General features: G+C 37.2%; 1 protein-coding gene across 1 annotated transcript; it reads left to right on the forward strand.

Moving 5' to 3' along the window:
• Positions 1-315: 315 nt before the first annotated feature.
• Positions 316-26,714, forward strand: LOC148944586 (uncharacterized). Its single transcript, XM_089100742.1, has 3 exons — positions 316-768; positions 23,260-23,518; positions 25,534-26,714. Exons 1-3 carry the CDS (start codon positions 388-390, stop codon positions 26,052-26,054), a joined length of 1,161 nt encoding a protein of 386 aa, XP_088956868.1. The 5' UTR covers positions 316-387; the 3' UTR covers positions 26,055-26,714.
• The last annotated feature ends 392 nt before the right edge of the window (positions 26,715-27,106 follow it).

Here is a 27,106-nt window from a genome sequence, read left to right on the forward strand (position 1 = left end):
ATTTCATTAGCATTAACCAAACTAGCAGTAAATAAAAGAGTGGGTATAATGCAAAAGTATCCGAAAATTTTACAACCTTCATTATGGTACAACTGAAATAAATTAAGCAAAAGCAAGAATTTATGGGTCGGTCTCAGCACAAAGCTCAAATAACTATAGCAACTTTTAAAACAAGTTTTCGAACGCCGCTATTCAACGTTAAGTAAATAGGCCTATAGTATATAAAAGTTGTCAGTCTAGGTCTATGTTGCTGCCCTGTCATAGAAAATTACGTGTTACTAAAGAAGTCTTATGCTTTTATTTTGAAAGGTCAGTGACGTATCTTTATTGTAAAGTACCCTGCATGGACAAAGCTATTTTTGATTTTGTGCAATTTTATGTAGTGAAATGTCACAGGATTTTACGCAAACAATGAAAAGTTTGAAACAATTTAGTATATCCAAGAACGTAAAGACCTTATACCTTATTATTACATGCGGTATTTTATTTATTTATTTGTTAAAAGTTCAGAGAACACAGGACATAAATATGTGTTTATCTTTTGAGAAAATGGTGGCAGAAAAGGTTAATATGGACGATGAGTGCCTTGTCAATTATGTAAAGAGCAGAAGACTTTGCTATCCGTCAACGTTGCAATATAATTTAACAACTCGGACTGATCGTAGAATTGAGCATGTGAGGCCGTTAAATTCGTTTCAAAGTTTCTTGCTTGATAAAGACGCTCCCTGGATTGAAGCCCTTATTGCAGTAGAAACTTTTGTGCCAAAGGTAGGTAATAATGTTAGTAGTAAAGCATCTTTAAGATAATTTGGACATGTCTGGTTACTTGGATACTTATTTGAGAAACGCTTAGAGACAGACAATGATAAAGAGGGGGGCGGGGGCTTTTGGGACTGTGTCCTCTTTCAGTACTTTTAAGCTGTTGACTGGTCTTTAAAATATCTTATGTTTTTAACTATCTCGCCTTTTTTTTAAATCAGTCATACGTCCTGAAATCAATTAAAGTGTACGAACCTGAATAAGGACCTTCAGTGGTCAAAGTGTAAAAATTTACGGTAATTGTTAGTTGTTCCGTTACACCCCCCCCCCTAATGTGCAAATATACACCCTGAATTGGTATATGTAGGGGTGGGAGTAAAATTCATTTCCAACAAAAAGAATTATTATATTTGGAAAGGGCATAAAAAAAGGCATCGAGTAGTAAGTTTACTTAATATGTAAGTAAATTATATGAACTGCAAAATAACTACCGATATTCCGACCACACGCACGTTCTTGATATGAGTAAAACCGGTTTTTCTGTTTGCATTCGGAGATAGTGAGGTTAGTCTCAGTGAGATAAACAACTATACACGTATATTTCAATTAAATATTTAATATATGGAGCTATCTAGGTACCTAATTTAATATGTTTTGGGCGTTTTTGGGCGATCGATAATTCTCTGTTGTTGTTTCCATAATTTTGTTTCTAAGGTACGATACTTTATTCATATTTTAATATATCGTGTTATGATTATCGTAACTTCACTTCTTGAGTGTGGTCCGGATAACAAACAAGTACCGTTTTTACAAAAAGTATTATTGGGATGGAGGAGAAGCAAACGTAGCTTTGTTGGTCTGAGACAGCTTGGTGATGCAGTAACTTGATAGTAGTAGTGTTAGTATTATTCTTATCCTTGCTTCTTTTCATCCAAAGAATTTGACTTACTAATCCAAAGAATCGGAGGTTGAACCGTGGACATGCAAGTTTGATCTACTCACTAAATCGAGACTTAAGAAAATTCAAAATGAAGATATGTTGCTGGTATCGTTCTAATGCACCAAACCTTAAATTGATAAGGTGCTGGAAAAATTGACATGGTTCAATTAAAAAATTGAATGGAGAAGCCTAGTCGTAATAAGAAACCTAAAGGCGACACGGTCGATCATGAATAGAAAACTAAAGAAAAATTCTAGCAAATAAAAAAGGGTACTGGTGTGTTATATGATCGCGTTTATATAGTAATGAGAGATGAAATCTGCCAGACTGGTTATTTTCAAGAGACCGCTATAGAGAAATGGAATGCAAAGCGTAGTTTTCATTGCGTTTACGATATTTAAACAGTTGTTTTTTGGGGGTTTAGGGGGGGGGGGAGGTACCTAGGTTAGTTTACGTTTATGACATAGGCAATACTTTACCCCCCACCCCACCCCCTAATGTGCAAATATATAGCCCACATTTTTTTCTAAATTATTATATATACATCCTATTTATTTTATTTCATTAGCATTAACCAAAGTTGACTTCTTTAGAAGTGTCGTTATTATGCACCAGTACCGAAATTTTCTAGGAAAGAAAAAATCTTGTGGCCTGTGAAACAGACAAGAAAAAACAAACAAGAGTACGCTTGTGTCAAGCCAAAGAGCTTCCAGCAAGACATGAAAGCCAACAAACAGAAACAGCAAGAAAACTCAAAGAAGTGGAATAAAATAAGAAGAGCATAAGTTAAAAACCTGGGCAATCTTTCTGTGAGATTCCCTTTTTGAACTAGCTACGGTAACACCAGAAAAGCTATGCCATTCCATTCACTCTTCACCACTCTTTTCAAAATATCAATTTGCCACAGTGATGATTGCATACCAGTCTCCTCCATTCCTTACCTCCTAATGCCTAGACATACTACTACTACTACTAACAACTCTCCGCAGCACCAAGCCGCCTGAGGCCAACACAGCTACGCACGCTCCTTCTCCACCCCAATCTATTCAAAGCCTCCCTTTTTACACCCGCCCACGAAGTTCCCATTTCCTTTAAATCTTTCTTTATCACGTCCTCCCACCCCAGACGAGGCCGACCTGCTTTCCGTTTAGCCCTAGATGGTTGGCCGAAAAGAACAATCTTCGGCAATCTGTCATCCTTCATCCGCACAACATGCCCTAACCACCTCAACCTTTATTTCATTATAGAACTAGAAAGCGGTATTGAACCACATTTTTCGTATAGCCTATTGTTTGAAATACGGTCAGTCAGCCGGGTACCCAGAACAATCCTTAAGCAATTTCTCTGGAAAACATCTAGCAAATCTTCATCCGCTTTTCGGAGCGTCCATGCTTCAGAGCATCAATGCCTAGACATAGCACTAAGCTATATGCTAATGCTTGCTAATTTTGATAGTATTCTTTTTTACTTATTTCTCATCAACAGTAGTATAATAATGTCAGATAATTCCGATATTAGAACCCTTTATTTTACATGTCTTATTATTCGTGACACAGCGTCAACGCTGGCACTACCATTTGCATAAAGGCAGTCGCTGCTAGTAGAATGGCCTTATTGAGTCCCACGATGACCACGTGGTTTATGGTTTTCTCAGTGAGAATGAAAAAACAGGAATTTTCTCACTTGAAAAAACAGTAATTTTGTCACATTTATTGTTGTTTTCATGGATTGTTATGTGTGTTGTTCGATTTATTTGATGTTTTTCTCGGATGTCAACATCAAATTATGGATGTTTTATGGTTTTTGTCAGTGAGAATTTGAAAAACAGGAACTTTCTCACATTTATGTCTGTTTTCATGGCTGGTTATGTGTGTTGTTCGATTTATTTGATGTTTTTCAGGTCTGTTATATGGATGATTTATGTCTGTTCGTTGTCAGTGAGAATGGACATGCTCGACGCGAATGCTGTGAGATTGTTTGGCTAACCTAACCTGAGAACTTGATTTACATAATCGTTAGGGGAAATTATTGATATACGAAGGGGGAATTAAGAAACAAACATGGTTTCTTTGATCTTTAGGTGAACCTATCCTCTAAACTTGGATTTACGTAATCTCGAGGGAGAATTATGGATTCACGAAGGTGGGAATTAAGAAACAAACATGACTTCATTGTTGTTTGGTTAGCCTAACCTGAGGAATTGATTTACATAATCGCTATTGAAATTATTGATTCACGAAGGGGGGAATTAAGAATAATTATGGTTTCTTTAATCTTTAGGCCTGAGGGATTTATTTATTATTGTTGTTTTGGACAAGTGCATGCTAGGGGTGAATGTCAAGGTGTCCTGGAATAGGAAACAGTTAGATCACATGTTTCCTTCTCAGCCAATCAGCGAGTCGGATACACCCTCCTTCTCAGCCAATCAGAGGCCTGCTTACATATGATTTTCCCCGTTACATAACAATTCACCCTTGATATTTCGTATATAACGGGCATGCACTGTGATTAAATTATCAGAAAGTTCCAGAACACAATGGATAGAACACATGCAATTATTGATGAACTTGAGGCCTTGGCAGCCACAATTAGCAATGTAAGTTCTGTTTTCATTTTTTATTTTCAAAATAAAATTGTTTTCCGTGGTTCCCCTATCCTATATTCGGGTCAACCCCCCCCCCTATACAAACGTCCCTATATGATGTTTATACTCGATAAAAAGTGTAAAATACGCTCTTTTTTCGTTACGTAAACCCCATCCTTCCTTCCCCCTCTGTTTACGACCTTAATTCTAGCAAAAAGAAATAATTTTCTTTCGCTAAATTTATGCAATTTTAAGTGTCTATATCCTAGCTAAAAGCGACCATTGACTTCCGTCACTGTTGTTATTAACCTAACCTGGTTTTGACATAATGCTCTACGCGAGGTTAAAATTAGCTGTCACCCCTTTTCCTATGTGTTTACGAACGTGGCAGCCAAAGTCTCAAGGACCTGTTTCTCCGTCAAAATTAAATACATAAAATATTTTCTTTTACCCTCAAAACCTAACCCCCCCCCTCACCGTTTTACAACAAAAATCTCGCAAAAAGAAATAATTATCATTTCGTTAAATTTATGCAATTTTATTTTTTCTATATACTATCTAAAATCAACCATTTAATTCCGTCACTGTTGTTATTAACCCGCTCTGGTTTGACACAAGGCTCTCCGGCGCGAGGCCTATAATTAGCTGTCACCCTTTTCCCTCTGTGTTTACGAACGCAGCAGCCAAAGTCAAAAGGAACTGTTTATCCGTCAAAATTAAAATACTTTGAGGCAATTGTAATAATTAGGCGCAGACGCAATGTGCTATTTTGGAGAAGAGAAACAGATTATTTTCAAGCTTTCTTTCGATAAAGTTTCTTTTATATTCCCGGGAGGGGAGCGTGAATCCAGTATTTTTTGCTGGGGGGAGGGTTAGCACTTTTAATAGTGACAAAATAGAAAAGATAATTGTTTCTTAACTTAATTGATTATTCGTAATTTAGTGATTTTAGATATAAAATTTTAATAAAATGTAGTAAGATATGGCTTTCGATTGAATAAAACACATGATTAACTCAATGAGGGGGTAGACTTAGGGTGGGTTAATTTTCCTAAATTTAGGGGGAGAGAATATGGGTTTTTTGCTTTACTAAAATGCAATACTTTTCTAAACAAAATTGTAGTTAATAACTTTCTTTCTGTAAAAAAGGGGCAAATTATTTAGATACTAACTTTTTCCCTTCTTTTTAAGGCAAATTGTGAAGAATGCCCATCGCCTCCACTCGCTAAGAAAGCGAGGGTTAATAATGCGGGCCCTGCGAAGGCTACTGTCCGGCAATATGGTAGCTGGCCGAAGCCTCCAAAACAAGTGCAATCATCTGTACAAGAATGTAACGCCGCCGGCCCGTCCACCTTCCATCATACGGTGCCTGGTCCTTCAAGAGCTGCCCCACTAATGCACGGTCAGGAAGTGGCCATCCAACATGCACTACCTGGTCCTTCGGATTCCCAAGTGCAGCCAGGATATGTAAATGTAAACATTTTTTTCCTACCATTCATATAGAAATTTCTATCAATTTCTTCCAACTTTTATATGCCTGTTCTACATGAAACATTTTCAAACACTGCGTAAAAGTATATCTCAGTGGGAATATTGAAAGATTTTTCTCCCCAAAGGAAATATAATGTTCTCCCTTTTGAATCATGTCAAGTGCATGCATTCGCCCTTTTGTTAAATTAGATTAGTGAAGCCAAAAAAAGGCACTATATTCTGGTCATAGTAGGGTTAGGTAATTTTTATTGCGATATAAACGAATGGTTCACCTTGCCTCTACAAATATTACAAAAAAAAACTTTATATCTGAATAAGTGGTCTATTATGACAGGAGATGGTTATCTATTTTAAATCATGTTTTTTTTCCAAGGCAGAAAAAGACTATTAATATGAAATTTTATTTGGAGGACTTGTTTGAACAAAATCAAAACCTACTATGTCATGTTTTAGATTGTAAATATCTTATTTTATGGTGGGGCCGGCGCGGAGTCCAGGCCGGGCCCGGGGCGCACTGCGGGGAGCGCCAGTGGGGAAGCGCCGCGAGGCCCGGCTCTGGGGGGGGGGTATACTAGTGGAAATGGGGACGGGGTGGAGTTGTTTGAACAAAATAAAATTGTCAATTCTATGTAAAGCGACGTATTAGATTGTAAATATAATATATTAAGTTTGAAATTTGAAATTTCAGAATATAGATAGTTGTTGGGGAACAGTAAATTAACCAAATGCTACTATGTGCTTACTGCTACTACTACAACTACTACTACTACTACTACTACTAAGCACGTTTTAAAACATATGTCAATAATAATCGAAATTTTAAACAGGAGGGGGTGACTTGAACGCTTTGAAAATAAGCTATTTTTTCATTTATAGGTTGTCCTGGGTCCGTACTCATCATTTCCCCCAGGCTCGTCAGGGGGAAACGGAGAGGATGCGCCTATGGAGATTTACAATAATGAAGCATCTACTATCAGTGAATGGCATGGTAATTCCCTAGAAATACCCTTTAACATCGATGACCTTTTCAGTGATTTTTTTTTAAATGTTGATAGTAGCACAGCTGAGCAGGGTACTGTAGATAATTCAGATTCAGACTTCGCATTGCTAAGCCCCAATACTATGCAGCTTTTGGATGATTTTGTCGGTGGATTGAGGGGAAACCCTTCCCCCTCAGATTACATGAACATTTCCCCACTTAAATCGAATGAAGCGGCTTCCCATCCCCCTATTATTGAACACCGGGGAGGAAGGGGTAAAATAGAAGAGGGGGAGGGGGATACAACTCTCCCAGACTTTCAGCCGTCCAACAGAATTTTAAATAATATAGTTGTTTTCACTGCCACGGGAGGGGATCCTTTTAATAAACTAATGGCGGGGAAATTTGTTTTTGATCCTATAGAAATTGTACACAACTATGTAGACAAAATTCGTGCACTTCTGGAGAACCAGATTCAGTTGTGGGGAGGTAGGGATTCAATTAAGGTCTCCATTGTTCTAAAGGTTTTTTATTTGAATGAGGGAAAAAGCGAGGTTTACTATCATTTTATACATTCCGAGATGCGTTTGGTTTATTCAAATTTAGAAAATTTTGAGGGAGTTTTCATGGATTGGGTGGATCAAATTATAACGCATCTCGAGAACTTTAATGAAAATGGGAGTGGCTCTATAGTTCTTTTTGTTTAAAATTTAAGCGTTCATATCTGTAAATTTAAGAAATATTTCATTTTAAGCGGGGGGATAGGGGGGGACCGGGCAGTAGTTTTAAATTATAATCCAGATCTAGAAGGTTGTCGTGGTGTCCAGCGGATCTGTTTTGAAACAGATCAAAAGTGTTTTAGATATGCTTTCCTCATATCAGCCTTTCAGCCTCTAGCAGATGACGCTACCAAGAAGAATTTAGACCCATGGGCTATACATGGGAAGGAGGGGTCCAGTTTTCCAGTTGTAGATTTTTCTTGTTTAGAAGCAAAATACCCAGTAACGCTTCGATCCATTGATATTTTTGAAAGGGCTAATGCCCACTTAAATATCGGCGTTACTGTGGTACAATACGAAAGTGAATTTGAAGATGGGGTTCGTTTAAAAACGAAGGGGGTGGTATTCCGTGTAAGGGGTCCCTCAGTTGAGTTGGTTAAACACTGGGTTTGGTTGCTTTACACGCCACCTAGTCAACCGAACACAATCGGTCATTTTAACCCTATCACTGACATTAGTAGAGTTCTGGGGGAGGGTAAGCTTAGGGGGGAATGTTTCTACTGTCCAACATGTCTCTCTAGATTCCGTAGTGATATAAAACTACGGGGTCATATGAAGCATTGTAGACAGCATGGCTACCAGACAGTGGAAACGGTTTCAGGGGATAGGGCCATTCTATGTTTTAAAAATTTCCAGAACACCCTTCTCCAGTGCAACAAAATATCTTTAGTCTGTGAAGCTAAACTGGTGGAGGTGAACGACCCCCAATTTCCAAACCGAGTCAAAGAACATCAGGCTATTGCAGTGTCCTACGCCCACGCACAAAGAGACAGTTCTAACACCATGCGGTTGTTAGAAATAGTTGAAACATTGGATGAGGGACCTGGGTGCATGGACAAGGCATTGACTAAACTGATTGGCACGGCTAATGGTGCTATTTCTCGTTTGAGAAATACCCATTATCCAATGGTGTTGTCCGCAGAGGATCGTCTCGCGATTAAAAATAAAAAAATATGTTGGGTTTGTAAGGGGGAGGTTGTAGAGGGGGATAAGGGGACTAAAGGGAAACGTGGGGGGAGGGGGAAAGTCAGAGATCATAATCATATGTGGCAGGAAATATCCTCGGGGGGTAGCAATTTTAGAGGGGTTGCGCATCAATCGTGTAATATAAATGTTAGCCAGCAGTTTTTTTATCCCTGTTTTTATTCACAACTCTAATTATGACTTAAAATTTATTGTACCGGCACTGGCAGGGATGCATAGGGAGGGAGGGGGAGTATATGGTCCATGGGTAAATAGTATATTTACCCACAACATTAGTCTCAAATCGGCTGAGAAGTTACTGATTCTCGAGCTCAAATGGCAGGCAGTGGATTATGGGCAGACGTGTTGGACTAAAATCAGGGTGTTCTATTCCTTTATTTTTTTTCCCCAGGCATTGAGTCAATTGATTCAAGTACAAAAAAGCGACAATTTTGATAGCTTTCACTTGCTTAAACAGCACTTTCCAGACAGTGAAATGTATGACCTGTTGACCTGCAAAGGTATATACGCATACGATTATTACTGTTCAGGCGCACGCTTAAGTGAGGAGAAACTACCTCCAATTGAAGCTTTTTACAATTCACTGACCAACAGTGAATGCACAGCCGAGGAGTATGAGTTTGCCAAGAAGGTGTGGTCCAAGGGGGATTGTAAAAATGGGTCGGAGTATTGTAGACTTTACTTCGCCAGTGACGTTCTAACTGTGCTAGACATACTCTGTAAGAACACAGACCAGATTTGTTCAGAGTTCGGGTTAGATATAGGCTATTATTTTTCCGCACCCGATTTAGTAATGGATTTAATTTTAAAATTAGCAGGGAGGAAATAGGCCTAATCAGCGACGTAGATCAGCACCTTTTTGTAGTGCGTTTAATGAGGGCAGGGTATGTTTTTCATGGGGACCGCGTCTTATCAACCGATCCGAGCGGACAAAGCACCGGTGCAAAGTCAAATGCAGTGTTCTTGGACATGAACTCATTGTACCCCTCGGCAATGTCACACTACTCTTTGCCGTGGGGGAACTATCAATGGCTTGAGAATCCTTGTGAGTTCTCCGACATTACCACTGTCGAGGACAATGGGCCACAAGGATGGTTCTTTGAAGTTGATGGTCACATTCCGCTGGCGCTTCACGACTCAGTCAAATATTTGGTTTTTCCCTGTATCAATCGACCCGTGAGCAGGGACTCTCTGACCCATATAATAGTTCATTGGTTGAAGATATGGGGATGCATTGGACTCCCTCTAAAGAGAAACTGATTGCTGATTTTGACCCCAAAGAGAATATCGTTGTTCACCTTGTGCTTTTGCACTGGATGGTGAGCAATGGCTTCAAAATCACAAAAATACCCAGGGTCCTGCAGTTCAATCAGCGACCCTACTTGAAAACGTTTATCGACACCTTTGTCGATAAACGCTCTCAGGCAAATTCAAAGGTGGAGAAGAACATGTATAAGCTTATCCTAAATTCAGCGTTTGGCAAAATGTGTGAAAGTGTACGTAATAGATCTCGCTGCGATGTCGTGACTGACCCTCTAGAGGGTTCACGAATTATTGCCGACCCCAATTTTACATCGTTCACGAGCATAGATACCGGCATGGTTCTTCGACACAGGTGAAAATAAAATGTAGTACTGATCAAGAATATCGCAGGCGGCAGTTCAGTACTGGAAATTTCAAAAAAACTCATGTTGTCGTTCTTTTAAAATGTGTGCAAGGTGCACTGGCCACGGGAGGGGGAGGTTCAAGTTTACTATGGTGATACAGATTCTCTGCAGTTAAAGGTAAATGGGACTGAATTGGATTTATTGGGTGATTTGCAAAAGGGGGTGCACATCAGCTCGCGGATGGATTTCACCAACTGGAATCCATCACTCTACCCCGAGCTGGTGAAACGTCAAGCCCCCAACCAACTATTAATGTTAAAATCAGAGACGGGGAGTGATTTGATATCCCGGGGGGTGTTCCCGGACCCCAAAGTTTATTGCGTGGAAACACATAGTGGGGATGAAAAGAAGGCGTGTAAAGGGGTGCCTACACATTTTGTAAAGAGCAATTTCAACATGAGCGTGTATAGAGACTGTGTAGAAAATAGCCGAGAGCACAAGTGCTTGCAATTCGCTCTCTACAGTACAGAAATTATACTGTAAGAGTAGAAAAAAATGCAATGTCATGTATATCCGACAAGGTCTATGTGCTCGAGAATGGTGTGACTGTCCTACCCCACGGCCACTACCGTATTTCAGACCGAGTTGAATGGATTGACTATCGCAATCAACTTGGTCTGGATAAATTAACCTAATCTGACTAACCACTAACCACCCCTAACCAGTTCATAAATTAACTAATCCAAATCTCACTACCTTAACCACTGACCCACCCACTAACCTGTAGCAGCCGTCGCAGTGACCGGACAACTATTGTAGTGTTTTTTTTCCACCGCCGCTCCCGGGGGGAGGGGGGGGTCCCTTCCCGCGGCCGCCCAGGGGGGGGGGCCCGCCCGCGGCCGGCCGGCCTGCGGCCCCCCGGTCCCCGGGGGTGGGGGGACCCACACCTTTAAATTCACTATAATCAAGTTTAATTGTGCTGCTAGCAATTTCCAAGTGTGTGTATTTTCTGTTGTACAAAAAGTGTTGTATAGAAAAGTGTTTTTTTTTGTTTTTTTTTGTACAGAAATGTGTTTAAGTTGACAATAATTTATTTAAAAGATTTTTTAAATAAAATTGTTGTACAGAAAAGTGTTTTTAAATTCAAAAATTGTTTTTTTTTTTACATAAAGTGTTGTACAGAAAAGTGTTTTTAAAGACAATAAGGGCTTATTTATAAAGTGTTATCATTGCCCTGTGTTCATGTTGAACAAATAGAATTTTCATTTTGACCGCCATGAAATTTTGTCAATTGTCCTTGTTGAACAAGTGTTATTATTTTTATCGCTGTGCAGTTCATGTTGACTGCAAATATTTGTTTTCATGCAGTGCCGAAATAAACGCTACCATGAAATATTGTTTTTTGTTGTTCTTGAATAGATATATCTATGGGGGAAATTATTGCTACTTATTCATTGAGCACATATTATTTACAGTTAGTTGTAGTACTACTTTTGTCAACAGCAACAGCAGCATGTATAAATTTAAAACACTTTTCAGATCGTTTCTGTGTGGTCCGTCAATGTCGGGGAAAACAACACTCTTAGCTAAAATAATTCAAAATTGCGATAAAATGTTTTTGGAAAAGCCGAAAATAATCTACTATTGCTATAGTATTTGGCAGGAGTCCTATGATAAAATAAAAGCTATTGCCACAACCATACCAATGCAATTCATACGGGGACTTGAAGTTTTCAATAGTATTGAACCGAACTCGTGGCTGATTATTGATGATTTGGCTGAATCCATTGAACAGTTCTCACAGGAAATGCTACAACTGTTCACCGTTCACTCCCATCATGAACAAATTTCCGTTACCCTAGTTCTACACAATCTGTTTCATCAGAGCAAATGTATGCGAACCCTTGCTTTGAATTGCACCGTTTATATTATCTATCGAGTCGTTCGTGATTCTAGCTCACTCATAACTCTCAATAAGCAGATATACCCCGGCGCCCCTAAATTTCTGTTGTCAGCGTACACTCATGCGACTAGCAAGCCCTACGGTTACATTTTGCTGGATCTTAATAAGTGCACGCCCGAGTATCTACGTGTATTAACTGACATTTTCAACAATGAAATTACAGTATATCTTCCGGTGAACATTAGAAAAGACTATTATTCGCCATTATGACACTTAAGAAACTACACGAACAACGGCATCTTTTTTCCGTTTTAAGCACTTCAAAACCATTGCTTAGGAAGGCTATACTCAAACATGGGGTTGACAATGATTTCATTAATCTCATATCTGAACTTTGTTTAAATTTAACTGAGGGCAATGTTCAACTGCCAGAAGGTGTTAGACAACAGACAAAGCAACATCGTTCCACTGTACGTGCCTGGGCTTTAAAAAACAAGGGGAAAAAATTTAAAATAAAACGGCTCCTTCAAGCAGGTGGTAGCTTTTTCACACTTTTACTACCGATAATTGCAGGACTTGTAAACAGTTTTCTCTAGAGCGAGAATGGCAAAACCCTATAAATTGACACCATTTGAACTTGTCCGCTCGCCCGTCGAACATTTTGAAGACAATCTAAGCAAATTCATTAACGATGAGAATATTGCCGATGACAAAAAACTGCTTTTACTTCAAGATACATTGCGACGTATGGACAAACATAAACCTTATCGTGAGAGAGCCACTGTCACCACCGATCCCTCTAAACAGGAAAAATCTCCTCAAGATTCTGCAGCACTGCAATCAAAGTAGAAGGAATTGAATTCAAGTTTATTGAAAATTGAAAACCTATTGCCACTGACCTATCGAGAACAGAGTAAAAGAGTATCATCTTATCTCGTGTTGGAAACTGGCGATCAAGTTCAAGTCGATAGCACAGGGAAACGAATTATAATTCAGGGAAAAAGTTATAATCTAGTTGATTTAATTTGTGATATGGTGACGAATCGTAAAGGACTTTTATCCTTTGACAATAATCTATACACCTTTCTGTGTGTATCAAACTTCCCCAAAAGTCTTATTGGACATAAACAAATTCTAAAGAAACTAAGAGAATATAGTCCACCTCCTCCAACTCCATTTAAGAAAGAAGAAGATTCAATATTTGAAGATACTATCAGCGCCACTGATTTTACAACACCTGTGGCTGCTAGTCAAAAGCGAGGACTAATTGATTCGCACACCAGTGTAAAAATGGGGAGTGGACATTACACTACGTGTCTACGCTCAACATGGATGAAGTTCTGAAATGTGTCTATGAAAATGTTGGCGAGGCGGGGAGTTTAAGTTCTCCCGAATCACTTTCCAAGGCTGTTTCGGGCACCACCACATTGAAAAATGCAAAAGAGTATCTAGAGAATGAACCGAGTTACACACTACATCAAAATCACAGGCTTCGCAGTAACCAATATCGACAAACTAAAGCCTTTTTCCCTCTGCATATAATGCAAACGGATCTTTTAACTTTAGACACACTTCAAGAACGTCACAAAGCGCCATACAAATATATTCTGATGGCAATCAGTATCTTTAGTCGCTATGCCTATGCCATTCCACTTCGATCAAAGAGAGGTGTCGAAGGTGCTAGGTGCATTTAAAGTACTCTAGAACTGGATTCACAGCGCAAAAATTAATTGGATCTCGATTGTGAATTTATTAATCCTTCGCTTCAAAAGGTTATTAAGAAATAAAATAGGATACTATATCATAGTCACAGTCCAATAAAGGCTGCATTGGCTGAATGATTAATAAGAACGATTCGACTATTAATTTCAAGATATTGCACATTGAAAAATACACCGGCTTTTATTCATGATTTAGATAAAATCATGCAGATATACAACCATCGACCCCATCGATCTCTGTCCAACTCTAGCCCTCGGGATGTTCACTACAGTGAAAATACATTTGATGCTTTTCTAATGCAATATTCCAATGGCAATGAGAAGAAGAAAAAGAAGAAGAAATTCAATGTTGGTGATACTGTTCGAATTAATAGAACCACCAATATTTTTGAAAAAGAGAATTATTTATGGAGCACTGAACTTTTTAAAGTTTCCAAAATTTTGGACACTAAGCCCACGACATATAGACTGAGAGACACAAAAAATGACGATATTCTTGGTAGTTCTTATTAATATAAACTGCAAAAAGTTATAAACACTAGTGAAATGTATCAAATTGAAAAGATAGTAAAGAGTCATAAACGCCATGGTAAGAGACATTTGTTTGTTCGCTGACTAGGATACAACTCAGATTTTGATTCTTGGGTCAGTGCTGAAGATATTGACAATGCCCAATGATTTCTATGTGACTTTCATGTCCAATGTTTCTGATCCTCTCTACAATGACTTGAATAGAACAAGTGATTTTTGGACGAAACTCTCCCCCACCATCAAATTCAACGACAATAGAAAGTATGAAGTGGCTCTTTTCGACTGTATTCTCAAAAATACCTATGACATCCTGAGAAAGGATCGTAGATATGAAATAAAAATTAGACCCTATGATTGGCCGCCGCCACCGACAGGTGATCAAGAACAAATTCAAAAAATCAATTGGATGGATTATCCATATATTGAATTACCCTACGAGGAACTCACCTGTATGAATGATTTATGTCGTTCTAATAATAAAAGAATTTCCGCTCGTAAAAAGAGAGCTTTTCATTTCAACTATTCAAAGGAGGAGGGCAAGATCTACATTAGTTCACCTATTGCTAGTGAAAAGTTTATTCTCAACGATAATCTAAAGTACGTTCTTGGTTTTAAGCTCAATATAATCAATGGTAAAAGTGCCGGAAACACTAATTTCATTTTCTCTGACTATCCACCTGTCTTCTCCACAGACACCTGTATATTTCTCTATGCTTCATTTGTGGAAATATCTCGGGTTGGTAATTCAAATGTTCGCCTCCTACGAGTTCTTGAACGAAAAACCACTCAAGAACATACTCACCACTACAATATAAGGCATCTTCAGTATATTCCCGTAAACACTTCCTATTTGGAACTCTGTCATTTAACGATAAGAACCGAATTGGGTGATCCACTAGCAATTTCAAAAGGTTGGCTGTGATTACATGCCATTTTTGACCCATCATTCAAAAGCACGATGTCTAATAAAAAAGTGGTATTCACTTGTCCTGATATTGACTGCTATGTTAATACTCTTGGCCCGAGACAACAGGGCAATGGAATGGACTACTATAAAGGTCGCTCATCAATGTCTGGCTACGGTCTTGGCAGTTGGTTTGCTAAGCTGTTTCGCTCTTCACTACCACTGGCTAGAAAATATCTTGTACCGGCTGCGACAGATTTTGCATCCTCTACACTATACGATTGGGGCTCTGGCAAGGATTTTAAAAAAAGTGCTTCGGAAAATCTTAGGTCCAGTGCGCGAACCCTTGGCGAGAGATTAAAACAGAATGGTAAAGGCTTAAAAAGGTCAAGAAACAATGCATAACTCATCAGTCTCTACTCAGGTCGGAAAGGAAAGACATCATCCCTCTTGTCAAAGAAAAGAAGAAAAAGCCGACACGTGCTGTAAACAAAAGTCCCAGAAAGAAAATTATTAGATCGAAACTAGATTTCTTCTCCTAAAATGTCCTACCTACCGCATAAGGATTCTCAACCTTCAATCACCGCCTCATTGAATCTATTCAATGCTGAAAATGTTGATGTGAGTGTCAAGCATGGATACTATGAACAATTTTATCCATAACAACCCCTCTCCGACAATCTCCACTTTCAAATTTATTCTAATGAAGACTACCTTATGGAAATGTCATCAACATTTATAGATTTGCAAATGAACGTCCTTAAATTTTATAATTCATTGCCAATTTAGGCCGATGGAATATCCTATGAAAATTGTTTATTACATAATTTATTTCGTCAAATCAGTGTCTACATTAATGGCACGCTGGTGAGCACTAGCAACAATCTCTCGAATTATGCGAGCTATATGCAATTCATGATAATGACACCCAAGTCATATAAGAAATTGAGAGGCACCTCCAATGGTTATGAATATATTACTAATACTGATAGTACAGATGTACTTAAAAATTCTGCAACTATTGAATTACATCTAGTTGGAAAAATATATCATGAAATATTTAATATACCCCAATGGCTGCCGCCCAATGTTAAAGTGGATATAACACTAACGCTTGCACCCTCCAATTTCATATTGAGAAAAGAACTTGCTGCCAATCCTGATGTAAGTCTCTCCCTCACCTCGGCAATACTTCATGTACGCAAACAGCAGGTTATGAGTTCTGTTGCTTTGGCCGTGGAAAAACTGAGAGCCAATGGCAACAATATTAAACTACTTGTTCCTCATACAATCACCAATCAACGTCATATTGCAATGGGCTCACGCACCTTCACCGAGTCATCCTTTATCAATGGCGAAATTCCCTCGAAACTTGCGTTGGCATTTGTAAAAAGCGCCAGTGCAATAGGATCATGGACTGAATGCCCACATAAATTCGAGATTTTTGGACTTTCATCTCTTGTGTGCAAAGTAAACGGCATCCCACTCTACAATCTATCTTTTGATAAATCCTATAGAACATTGTATGAGTTGACCATGCAAACCCTAGATCATGACTCGCAACTATTTGAAAATGGTATAACCGAAGATATGTTTGCTAAAACACATGGTATCATTGTACTGGATTTTTCAGGTACACAGGATATGAGTATAGTACGTACAGGGAGTGTGCGTTTAGAGCGTACATTTACCGACCCATTGGCTGAGAGTATTGCACTAATCTCACTAAATCAATATGAAATCTATTGGGAAATCACTCCTGAAGGCAGTGTTCTACTAGACTTGGCGCCATGAACACCAGTCAAATAATCAATGTATTTAATATGGACCCCTACATGTCCCAGTACAAATGCTATTGTCTGCCCTCGGACTATCTTGGAAAAATTCAAAGTGTCAACAATACCTTGATTATTGTTAATAGCAGTCCGTTGACTGTGCTGACGGGTCATTGGCTGTGCATCTTTCAAACAATGAAGACGATTGAATTTTTTTATCCTCTTGGTCTAACCTATATATTCTACACGCCTCAAATCAGCAACTATACTGAGAGCACTGGGAAATCTATTATTCAAAATCGGAAGAGGGTACAGGATCTAACGGCTTAAAGCTGTGGCTTCCATGCACTACTATATTTTGTGTTCCGTTGTCGTGACTATACTTGAAAGCAGTTTTTCCACATTTATAGTGACAATCCACATCTGAATAACTTTCTAGTGGAAAATATCCTCTCAGACCTATATAATATTGATTTCAGTGCCCTAAGAGTAAAGTGCTTACAAAATGTTTGTGAATTTGTTTATTAATAAAATGCATATATATATATATATATATATATATATATATACAACAATGTCTTTAAATCTTCACTTTATATTTATTCATATTCGATGTATAGGCAACTGTCGTGAACCACAAATGCCGATAAATCATTTGGATTCACTGTATATTGATCTTGATTGACTGCAAAGTCAGGGTCACATTTTCTACAGTACAATGTAACTTCACTCTTGTCATATCTCTTTGTATAGTCAATGATACTATTTGCATTCATATTATGAAATTCAAGAGTTTCAATCTGTCTATTTGAAGCAATATCACATACAATGTTCTCAAATGGTGAATCACATTCCGTCACAGCCAAATAAAAATCACTTGGTTTATAGTCATAGTAGGCAGTGTCATCACAACGATGACGTAGAAACCAGATTGTCTTGTTACCCCAACAGTTGAATCGTTGACCAGATTCCTCTTCCCAGAATAATTTAAATCCACGACGATACCAATCTCGTAGAAATAAACTAAAATCACGTTTGGGATTCTTTCCAATCAGAGCAGGGTAAGTATTCTCCCACTGATCACATCTATCATAGTGACAATTGGAGCACAGGTGCCCTCTAGGATGAGAGTCACACACCTCCTCAAGACATGAATTACATCCTCTAATTTGTACTGCATAGCCTCTATGTAATTTACAAGGATTACATAATTTACACTTTTCACTATAGTCATCAATAATTGTACAATTCTCACATTGATTCCAACTGCCAAGAGTGTACATGCACAATGGACATATATAGAAAATTTTTCGGTTTCCGATGTCAACTCATTCACAGCTAAAACGAAACTGATCCTCTTCGTTCGATAAATTTAAGGTGGAGGGAAATGGTGGGAGAGAGGAGTAGCTCTGTGACGTTACCTCTTTCGAATTATGGGGGGATCCATCTACATTGAATCCATTGGCAATATTTTCAAAAGTATATCCACTATATCATTCTGCTTTGTTTCAATTAATATATCAATAAATTGACTATAAGTATTTGAGTCACATTTTAAAAGTTTCATACAATAGTCCAATGGAGGAGAATCACTCCTCATTATATTGTCAATTGTTCCCTGACATGATAATATCCCGCGTTTAAGAGATAACTCGAGAAAATCATCATTCAATATCAAATATTTTTTCATAAACACTAGATTTGATCTAATTCTCTCTTTCTCAAATTTATTCATTTTTCAGTCCTTTCACTCTGACTGCTGACTCTAGACTGACACTGATTCGTTAGCCCTACCCAGAAAAGAAAGAGAACATTTTCGATTTCGAAACAATTTTATTGAATAATTACAACAACAACATCAATAATACAGCGCATGTACAATTAGCGATACTGTTTATTGTCTTCAATATGTTTCACCAATGCACTTAACGCACATTGACATGTGCTATATCAACTTTAGCGGCGAAACATAATTGATCCTCCATTTTAAATTTGCTAAAGTATATCACATATCTTGCATATACTGAATCCCATTCCAGACAAAGACGTGATCCTTTCGTGATTTCCACCGCAATGCTTGGTGCTCTTGTATTATTATCATCAACTCCACTATCAACTTCTAATAGGGTAAACATTCCACTCATTATTACAAATATATATCCAAATGAGTAAAGTCAAAACTGTTCTTCTCACTCCTTTGAATTCTATTCACAGACTAATAAAACTATAACAAAAATCCTTTCCTTATAGTCCCTCCGCCGCTAATATGTAACAAGCCCTCTGATTAGCTGAGAAGGAAACACGTGATCTAACTGTTTCCGGGACACTCATAACATTTGGCTTGAACAACAACATCAAATACTATTTCTGGATCATCCATAAAACAGACATGAAAAACATCAAATAAAACGAACAACACACATAACCATCCATGAAAACAGACATAAATGTGAGAAAGTTCCTGTTTTTCATATTCTCACTGACAAAAACCATAAAACATCCATAATTTGATGTTGACATCCGAGAAAAACATCAAATAAATCGAACAACACACATAACCATCCAAGAAAACAACCATAAATGTGACAAAATTACTGTTTTTTCAAGTGAGAAAATTCCTGTTTTTTCATTCTCACTGACAAAAACCATAAAACATCCATAATTTGATGTTGACATCCGAGAAAAACATCAAATAAATCGAACAACACACATAACCATCCATGAAAAAAACCATAAATGTGACAAAATTACTGTTTTTTCAAGTGAGAAAATTCCTGTTTTTTCATTCTCACTGAGAAAACCATAGACCACGTGGTCATCGTGGGACTCAATAAGGCCATTCTACTGCTGCTGTCTGTATTTTGGTTCTATGACCACCAGTAGCAGCACTGATGCCACTAATGTAAGCATTGCAGGGACCACGGTCTCTAGCAACTCCAAATACTCTCTTCCCAACCCTAACAAGGTCCGGGGAAAATAATCAAATAGCGATCGTAGAAAATATAACTCCCATTTATTGACCAGTGCCTTAAATCCTACACAAAAACTAAATCAACTGAAAAACTACCATGATAAACTCCTGAGACAAACTAACTGAAAAAATATATGTACGCATAAAAGATCAACTCTCCCCCTTGGTCAATCAGTGCAGAACCTAGCCAATCAGACCGATGGAACTCCAAACTAAATTTAGAGTATCCATAAATTACGGAATCAAGAGGTCAGGATTGTGTTAGCCCGTGCGATAAATCACACTGAATATTGATACAAAGCTAATATATTTTATCTTGTATATTTGAAAGAAAGCTAATTTCAAGAGCAAATATATTACCTTGTACGTATATAGGTTCCTTATGGGTTTATTCTTGAAACTTTTTTCCCTATGATTTTCTTTTGTGGTAAATTAATGTAAAATATGTTCAGTAATCTGAAATGTATTGCAAACCTTGTGTTTATTTTCTAGTTTTTAATTTAAATTTTTAATTCAATTTTAATTTTTAACAAAGAAACGTATATCACTAGCCTTATCTACTTTCGAGTGTTGCTGGGCTATATTCGATTTTGATGCATCGTTAGGTAGGATAGGATATTAATATTGAATCTTAATACTGAATCCAAAACAATATTGAAAAATTACTATAAGTAAACATACCCTTTTCAATAAAAAGTACAAGGCACTTTATTTTCAATTAATATACATGTTTAGCATTAAAAATGTATTTCTTCATTCCCTGAACAGTAAGTCAAGATTTTTCAGTAAGATCTTTCAGTTTTGTAAGTCAAGAATTGTTCTGCTTTGACTTTTCTTTTAGCACGTTAAATCAAACGTGTGAGGTAACTTCTTATGCAGACCCACGAGCAGACTTCCTGTTGAGTCGGATTATTATTGACAACAAAGAAAATCAAATGTAAATTTCAATTTGTCAGTGCAACTGAAAGCTTTCAAGGTAAGTGGTTTAATAAGCGAATTCATGCCTAGTCCATGCTCCTTGATTTCATTTGACTAAATCCTTTATATTTTTCAGCTGCAACTAAAAACATACAAATTTTTCAATTGAGGCTAATTTTGATCCGCTATTATTCTTACTTATTAGATAATTTTACTTGCTTACGGGAGGGAGGCTTCCAAGACCCCTCCGCCTCAATACTAAGGTCTCCAGGTCTTAGGACTTCGTTTAATTATTTTTTTATATTTTCCCCCATTTGCTTATTTTTTGTTGTTTTACCCATGCCGGTAAATCCCGGCTTACATGCCTTACGATATTCGTCACAGCAGTGCAAATACCAGCAAACAATTGCCAATACTTTATGCAGGAGAGAGGGGCAGGGCTTATATGCAATGGAAAATCCAGAAATTGCTTACCATGACTTTCAACGTTTTTTATTTAAAAAATGATGTCTAAATAGGTGTCTATTACACAGTCAAAGTTAAAGATGGTACCACTATTAATAGTAGTACCATCAACACTGCCAAGTTGCAAAGCCAGTCGCACCACCAATCCACCTGAGACCAACACAGACTCACTCTCGATCTGAATAACATTGTGTGCATCCCACAGTAACATATACAGATATATGTACTGTGGTGCATCCACACCAGACGTAAAAATAAGTGATGTGTGTTTGAAAATTCTGCTATTTTCAAAGAAGGATTGAGTATTAAAAGGGGGGTGCGGATTTTTTTTCTTTTTTTTTTGCAATCCATGCATATCAAACAGTTCGTGGTAACGAACTGTAAGTAAGGAGTAACTCGGGCCAAAAGTAACCAAAACTCTATAAAACTTTTTGATAGAAATTGGATTTCAAAATAATTCGCTTTTTATACTGATTCCAAATATAAAAAAAAATTATGAAGCTCAATATTACTAATCAAAAGCAACGAGCCTGAGAAAATCTTCCTGATTTTTTTAACCAGGAGCGGAAGGCCCCCAAAGGGTCAAGCAATCTCAATGATAATTGTACCATCAGATTCAGTATATTAAAGAATTCTACTGTAGAGGTTTCAAGCTTGATTTTACAAAAATGTAGAATTTTGCATTGCTTTCCAGAAGAAAGATGACGGATGCGTGTTTATTTATTCATTTTTCCCCCAGGGGTGATTATATCGAACCACTAATCTTAGAAGATCACGAGAATAATAATTCAAACGGAAATTAAATGTTCTAGCATCTAGTGCCATTTTAAGTGGCCAGAAAGATAAGAGGGCAACTAGCCTCTTTCATTTGGAGGGGATTTCAGCGGGAGTATTTTTCAACAGGGGGGGGGGGGGTGGTTCTATGTCAAGGAAATTTCCGTGAGGAGAGACAGTTTCAGGGGAAAATTGTCCGGGGAGAAGGGGGGGGGGGTAAATTTTCTGGGGAAATTATCAGCAAGAAAGAAATTCCCGGGTGGAACTTTCCATGGGGGGGTATATTACGTGGAAGGAATTTTAATCAAATTATTTTTCACATGAGAAAATTTTCGTGGGGGGAATCTTCCATGGGTAATTTTCCAGGGAGGAAATTTTCCAGCATGATTTGAAAACTGATCAGAAATTAAATTAAAAAAAAAAGTTTTTTCGACTGAGAGCAAGGAGCAATATTTTAACTTAAAACGAACAGAAATTATTCCGTACACGAGGGGGGCTATCCCTCTTCAATCCTTTGCTCGTTGTGCGAGAAATTTTAAAGCTTTATAAAGGCTTCTTATTCCAATGCAATGGCCCTTGTGTTTCAGCAGTTGTTCTTAAAGAGTTTTGATAGAAAGTTAAATTCTAGCGTAAAGAGTGAGGAGTTGAGGAGGGAGCACCTTCCGTCGTTTACGGAAAATTTTCTGTTCGTTTTAAGGTTTTGTTTTGTTCCTGACATTCAGTAAAGAAAAAACTTGTTATTTTATTTTATTCGGCATGAAGGTATCACCATGTAGCCATTGCTTCGGAAGCTTTAAAAGAAGCAAAATTTCTCACAAAAATTGAACATAAACCTATAAAAATTCCAACTGTCTTATCTTAGTGTTAAGTATCTTGTGACCAACACACCCAGAAAAGCTTATAACCCCAACTCTCCCGCATTTAAGAGCATCATTTTTACCAGTATGTGAGGATATTTTTTTCTGTTACCAAACAATTTTTGCAAACGATACTATTTTAGTTTTAAGATTATTAATTTTATCGACCCCACCCCCTAAAACTCTTTCGTGTCGGAAGAGACCAAGCCAAATCTCAACGTACGCCGGAAAGAAAAACTACTTTTGCCCCTCTAAAGGTTAGAGTCTAAACTTAATATCTCTACGATATAGATCTCAAACAGATTTTCATATTCCAGAGAGGACAGAGGCATTTCTTGGAATGTGGTGCACTAGATGGTGTAACATTCTCCACAACACTGCACCTTGAAAGGTTTTTAAACTGGACAGGAATACTCATAGAAGCTGATGATCGCTTCTATTATGACTTGAAGCATGTTCATCGGAGAGCGTATGGGATTCATGCCTGCGCAAGTCGTGACCCCTATCCGTCAGTGGAACTTTTTAAGCCATCCCCTATTTATATTCCTTGGACAATAGATGGACGTAATGTTACAAGTAAGTTAAAGAGTAATAAATATGATGAGTTTGTAAGAAATTTACAAGAGTAGTCAAGCTGTTTATGGTAATAAGAAGTAAGTAAAGGGGAAAACAAAGTATAAATGGAATAGAATATCGACATTCTGTTTGTTTTGTAGTTTTTGTTATGTTTAGCATCGAATCTTCTTTCTGTTGCCTTGTTTTTTTTCTCTCTCTCTTTGCGCATAGCTTTTTGACTCGTGTCCTTAAATAAATAAATAAACAGGTTACCGATGATACGGTTAAGAGAATTATTTTACCTTCAGGCCGTTATTGGAGACCCAGAAACAGTCGGTTGTATGGCCTGAAATCGTATTTTTTTTTCTTGACTAAATTGGACTTTTTTTTCATTCTTTTCAAGCATTCGGAACTTAACCTGTTTAGAATCCAAAAAGACAAAAAATAGATGCTATTTCAGGTTTTTCTGGAAAAAGCCAGTGCTTGATAAATTTTGTAAGCATTATGGAGTCAAATTAAGGCTTTTCAAAGATATCCAAATCAAATAAATTTTTCAAGTACTTCTTTTATTCTTTAATTCGCAAAAACATACTTAACAGGGGCCTGTTACAAAATTTTTTAATATACCCGGTGTTTTTGTGAACAAAAACATTATTTCAGCAAAATTTACCAATCATTGAATGAAATTACTTTTTATGGCTAGAATAACTCTTTTGTAGATGTTTTGTAAATTATAATCATTATTTTTAGCAATAATATTTACTTTTGTACCAAACTTAAAATACTTTTCCGATTATCTGCTTCATCTTGAAGGTTACCATCAGTTTAAATTTCAAACCAGAGTTTGTGGAAAGATCTATTCAGTAATTTTGTAATATTTTATGTAACTAGGGCTTGACTCTACATTTTCCCACCTTCATCAAAAACTCCCAAATTCTAATCCTTAAACGGAATAGGTTATGCTCGTAAATAGTTCTTCTTTCGTAAACTTGATGGCAAAAAAGCCTTGGTGGATTTAGTTTACATCATTCTGCATCAGGGGCATAATTTGCTATGGGGCAGGAGGGCAACTGCCCTCCCAGACCTCATTTTCCCCTCCCCGTACCTAAATTTGCCCCCCGTACCTCATCTAAAATTTAGTTTTTCCAAAAAACGTGTCAAAACAAAGATAAGCCTGCATAATTCAAGTATCCACTGAAAGGGGTAAGTTTTCTTTAGTATATCTTTGCCTTTTTTTTTAGTATATGGCTTAATTTTTTAGTTTTCACTGTCATTTTTACTTGAGAAAATAGGGGAAATTGGCTCCAACTTTAGCCCCCCCCCCCTTCAACAATTTTGACGAAATTAAGCCACTGTTCTGCATTAGTGTCTCGGCGGTTGTACAGCTTACAATCTAGTTCACAAGAGCTTCGGAAAATATTCATATTCAGTTACGTTGAAAAAAATAGAGGCATGAAAAAAATTCTATGAAATGAAACTTTCAGTTTAATGGGTTAGATGCGCATAAAGAAAATGGTGCTATATAATTTATTTTGAGCGGGAAAAAACCTAGCAGCTCTTAAACGTTACGATATTTGCTGAGCCAATAACCGCACATGACGAATAAATCTAAGTTCTCTCCGGAGACTCTAAGTTTGTTAAGCGATACCTTCTAAGTCTACCAAGAAAAATCCTTCAGATACCTATCTAAAAAGATTACAAATACTACAATTCTTATAAAAAAAAATGTATAAATATTTGTATGCAACCTGTTAAATTTATGTATAAACGAGATGAATAGACATCTTATTTAATTTACAAAATGCTGCCGGCTAGAGAAACCAATTTTTCAACTCTGACCCGAAATAGAAGCGAACTGAATATTTACCTAATCAAGGACATTTTATTCACTGAGCGACGTAAAATTAAGCTGACGAAGGAAAATTTGACTCCAAGTAAGAACCTAGCTTTACTCTACAGCGGTAAATGTATATCAAATGTTCTAACTTTTCACAGTAAATATTTACGAAAGTTTATAGCAATTTTTTTTTTCATAGACGTTAATCCAGGAGGTGGGTACCTCGTAAGTGGACACAAAGAGGAACAAAATGGGAGCGATGCCGATTCAATCCAAGTTGAATGTGTACCTATATACACAGCCATAATAGCAGCCAATATTACTAGAATTGACTTATTTGTACTGGATATAGAGGGCGTTGAGCTCGATGTGCTGAAAACACTGCCATTTGAAAAAGTTGATACTGCCGTGTTTATGATAGAAATGGCTGGCAAGTCAGATCAAGAAAAGAAAATGATTCATACGTTTTTTCTATCTAAAGGATATACTTTTTATGATTCATTTCAAGGTGGATTGCATCCAGGGGATGACATTTTTATTAAAAATAAATACTTTAAGGGTGAGGAAGATATGTCAAGGTTAAAAAACTTGACTCATAAAGATATTTTTAAGATAATAACAGGAAGAAAAGAGGAAGATATACATTCAAAAGATCTTGAGTTATATATTGAGGCAGCAGACCCATTTTATGGTCGTTTAATATCTACAAAGGATATGTGATTTTTTTTTTATATGTGTACCGCTTTAATGCAATATAAGCAAATTACACTTTGTGCTAAGTCCCCCTGGCTTAAACCTTAAATTAGATGTCGAAGAATTTTCAAGAGTGACGTAAAGATGTTGTGAGATTTTTTTCTACGTCTTTTGTTTTTATATCATTGCCGTTTATTTTATAAGAAAGACGTTTAAGAAATAACTAGGCCTCCTTTCAAGGCTCGCTCAAAGCCTTTTTAGTCTCTATATAGTAGGAAACCTTAAGTAGTGAAAGCATTATTGTATTTAAAGTTTTTAGTATTTTTGTGTATATGAATGTATGTATAGTTCTTGACACTAAAAAAAGGAGAAACATAACTGCTTGCGATACACAAAATTTAATTTCCCTTGTTGCTCCAAATAGGGAACTGTAATTCTTCTAAGTGGAATTTTTAATTATGGATATTCCAATGGTGCGGTTTTCATTGTGGGATCTCAGGCCGTTGTCTCAACTTTCCATACATTTGTTTTTGCAATAAGCTTCGACCATTAAGATTAATAAAAATAATATTTAACATTCCTGAATCACCTTTAAATGGCAGTTCTTCTTCACTTGACGTGTTGACATTTTTTTTTTTCAAAAGATGTTTTTAAATCTACAGTTACTATGGACTAGAGTTCGTTCTTTACTAGGCTGCAGCAGATGCTGCAGTCGTGATAGCTGAACTTTCTTAATCGCTTGGAAATTACCCATAAAACATTTTGTGTATGGTCACCACTGGCTCATTGTACATAGTACACCACGTGCACTATAGTGCCATACACTATTTGCTATATCTATATATTAAGTGGCACCGGAAACATCTAAATGTTAAGGATTCAAAGACTTTGATGGCGCTTTGATGTCTCTCATCTCTGAAACAAACGTTCATGACTGTATATATACACCTAGACTGTGATCACTACTAAGAAAATGACAAAGGAAATGCAAATGCTGCCCTATTTCATTATCTAGCTTTCTAAATATTCTCTTTGTCGATCCAGTTGTAAATAAATATAGCTGATACACTTCAGCTGCG

This window comes from Artemia sp. Qi Xiang Cuo, chromosome 14 (assembly GCF_049724085.1).
Source record: "Artemia sp. Qi Xiang Cuo chromosome 14, ASM4972408v1, whole genome shotgun sequence".
Taxonomy (NCBI): domain Eukaryota; kingdom Metazoa; phylum Arthropoda; class Branchiopoda; order Anostraca; family Artemiidae; genus Artemia; species Artemia sp. Qi Xiang Cuo.

Coding starts and splice junctions, on each gene's coding strand:
- LOC148944586 (XM_089100742.1), top strand. CDS start 388: ATGTCACAGGATTTTACGCAAACAATGAAAAGTTTGAAACAATTTAGT. Junction 769..23,259: donor TAGAAACTTTTGTGCCAAAG/GTAGGTAATAAT, acceptor TTCATATTCCAG/AGAGGACAGAGGCATTTCTT. Junction 23,519..25,533: donor AGATGGACGTAATGTTACAA/GTAAGTTAAAGA, acceptor TTTTTTTCATAG/ACGTTAATCCAGGAGGTGGG.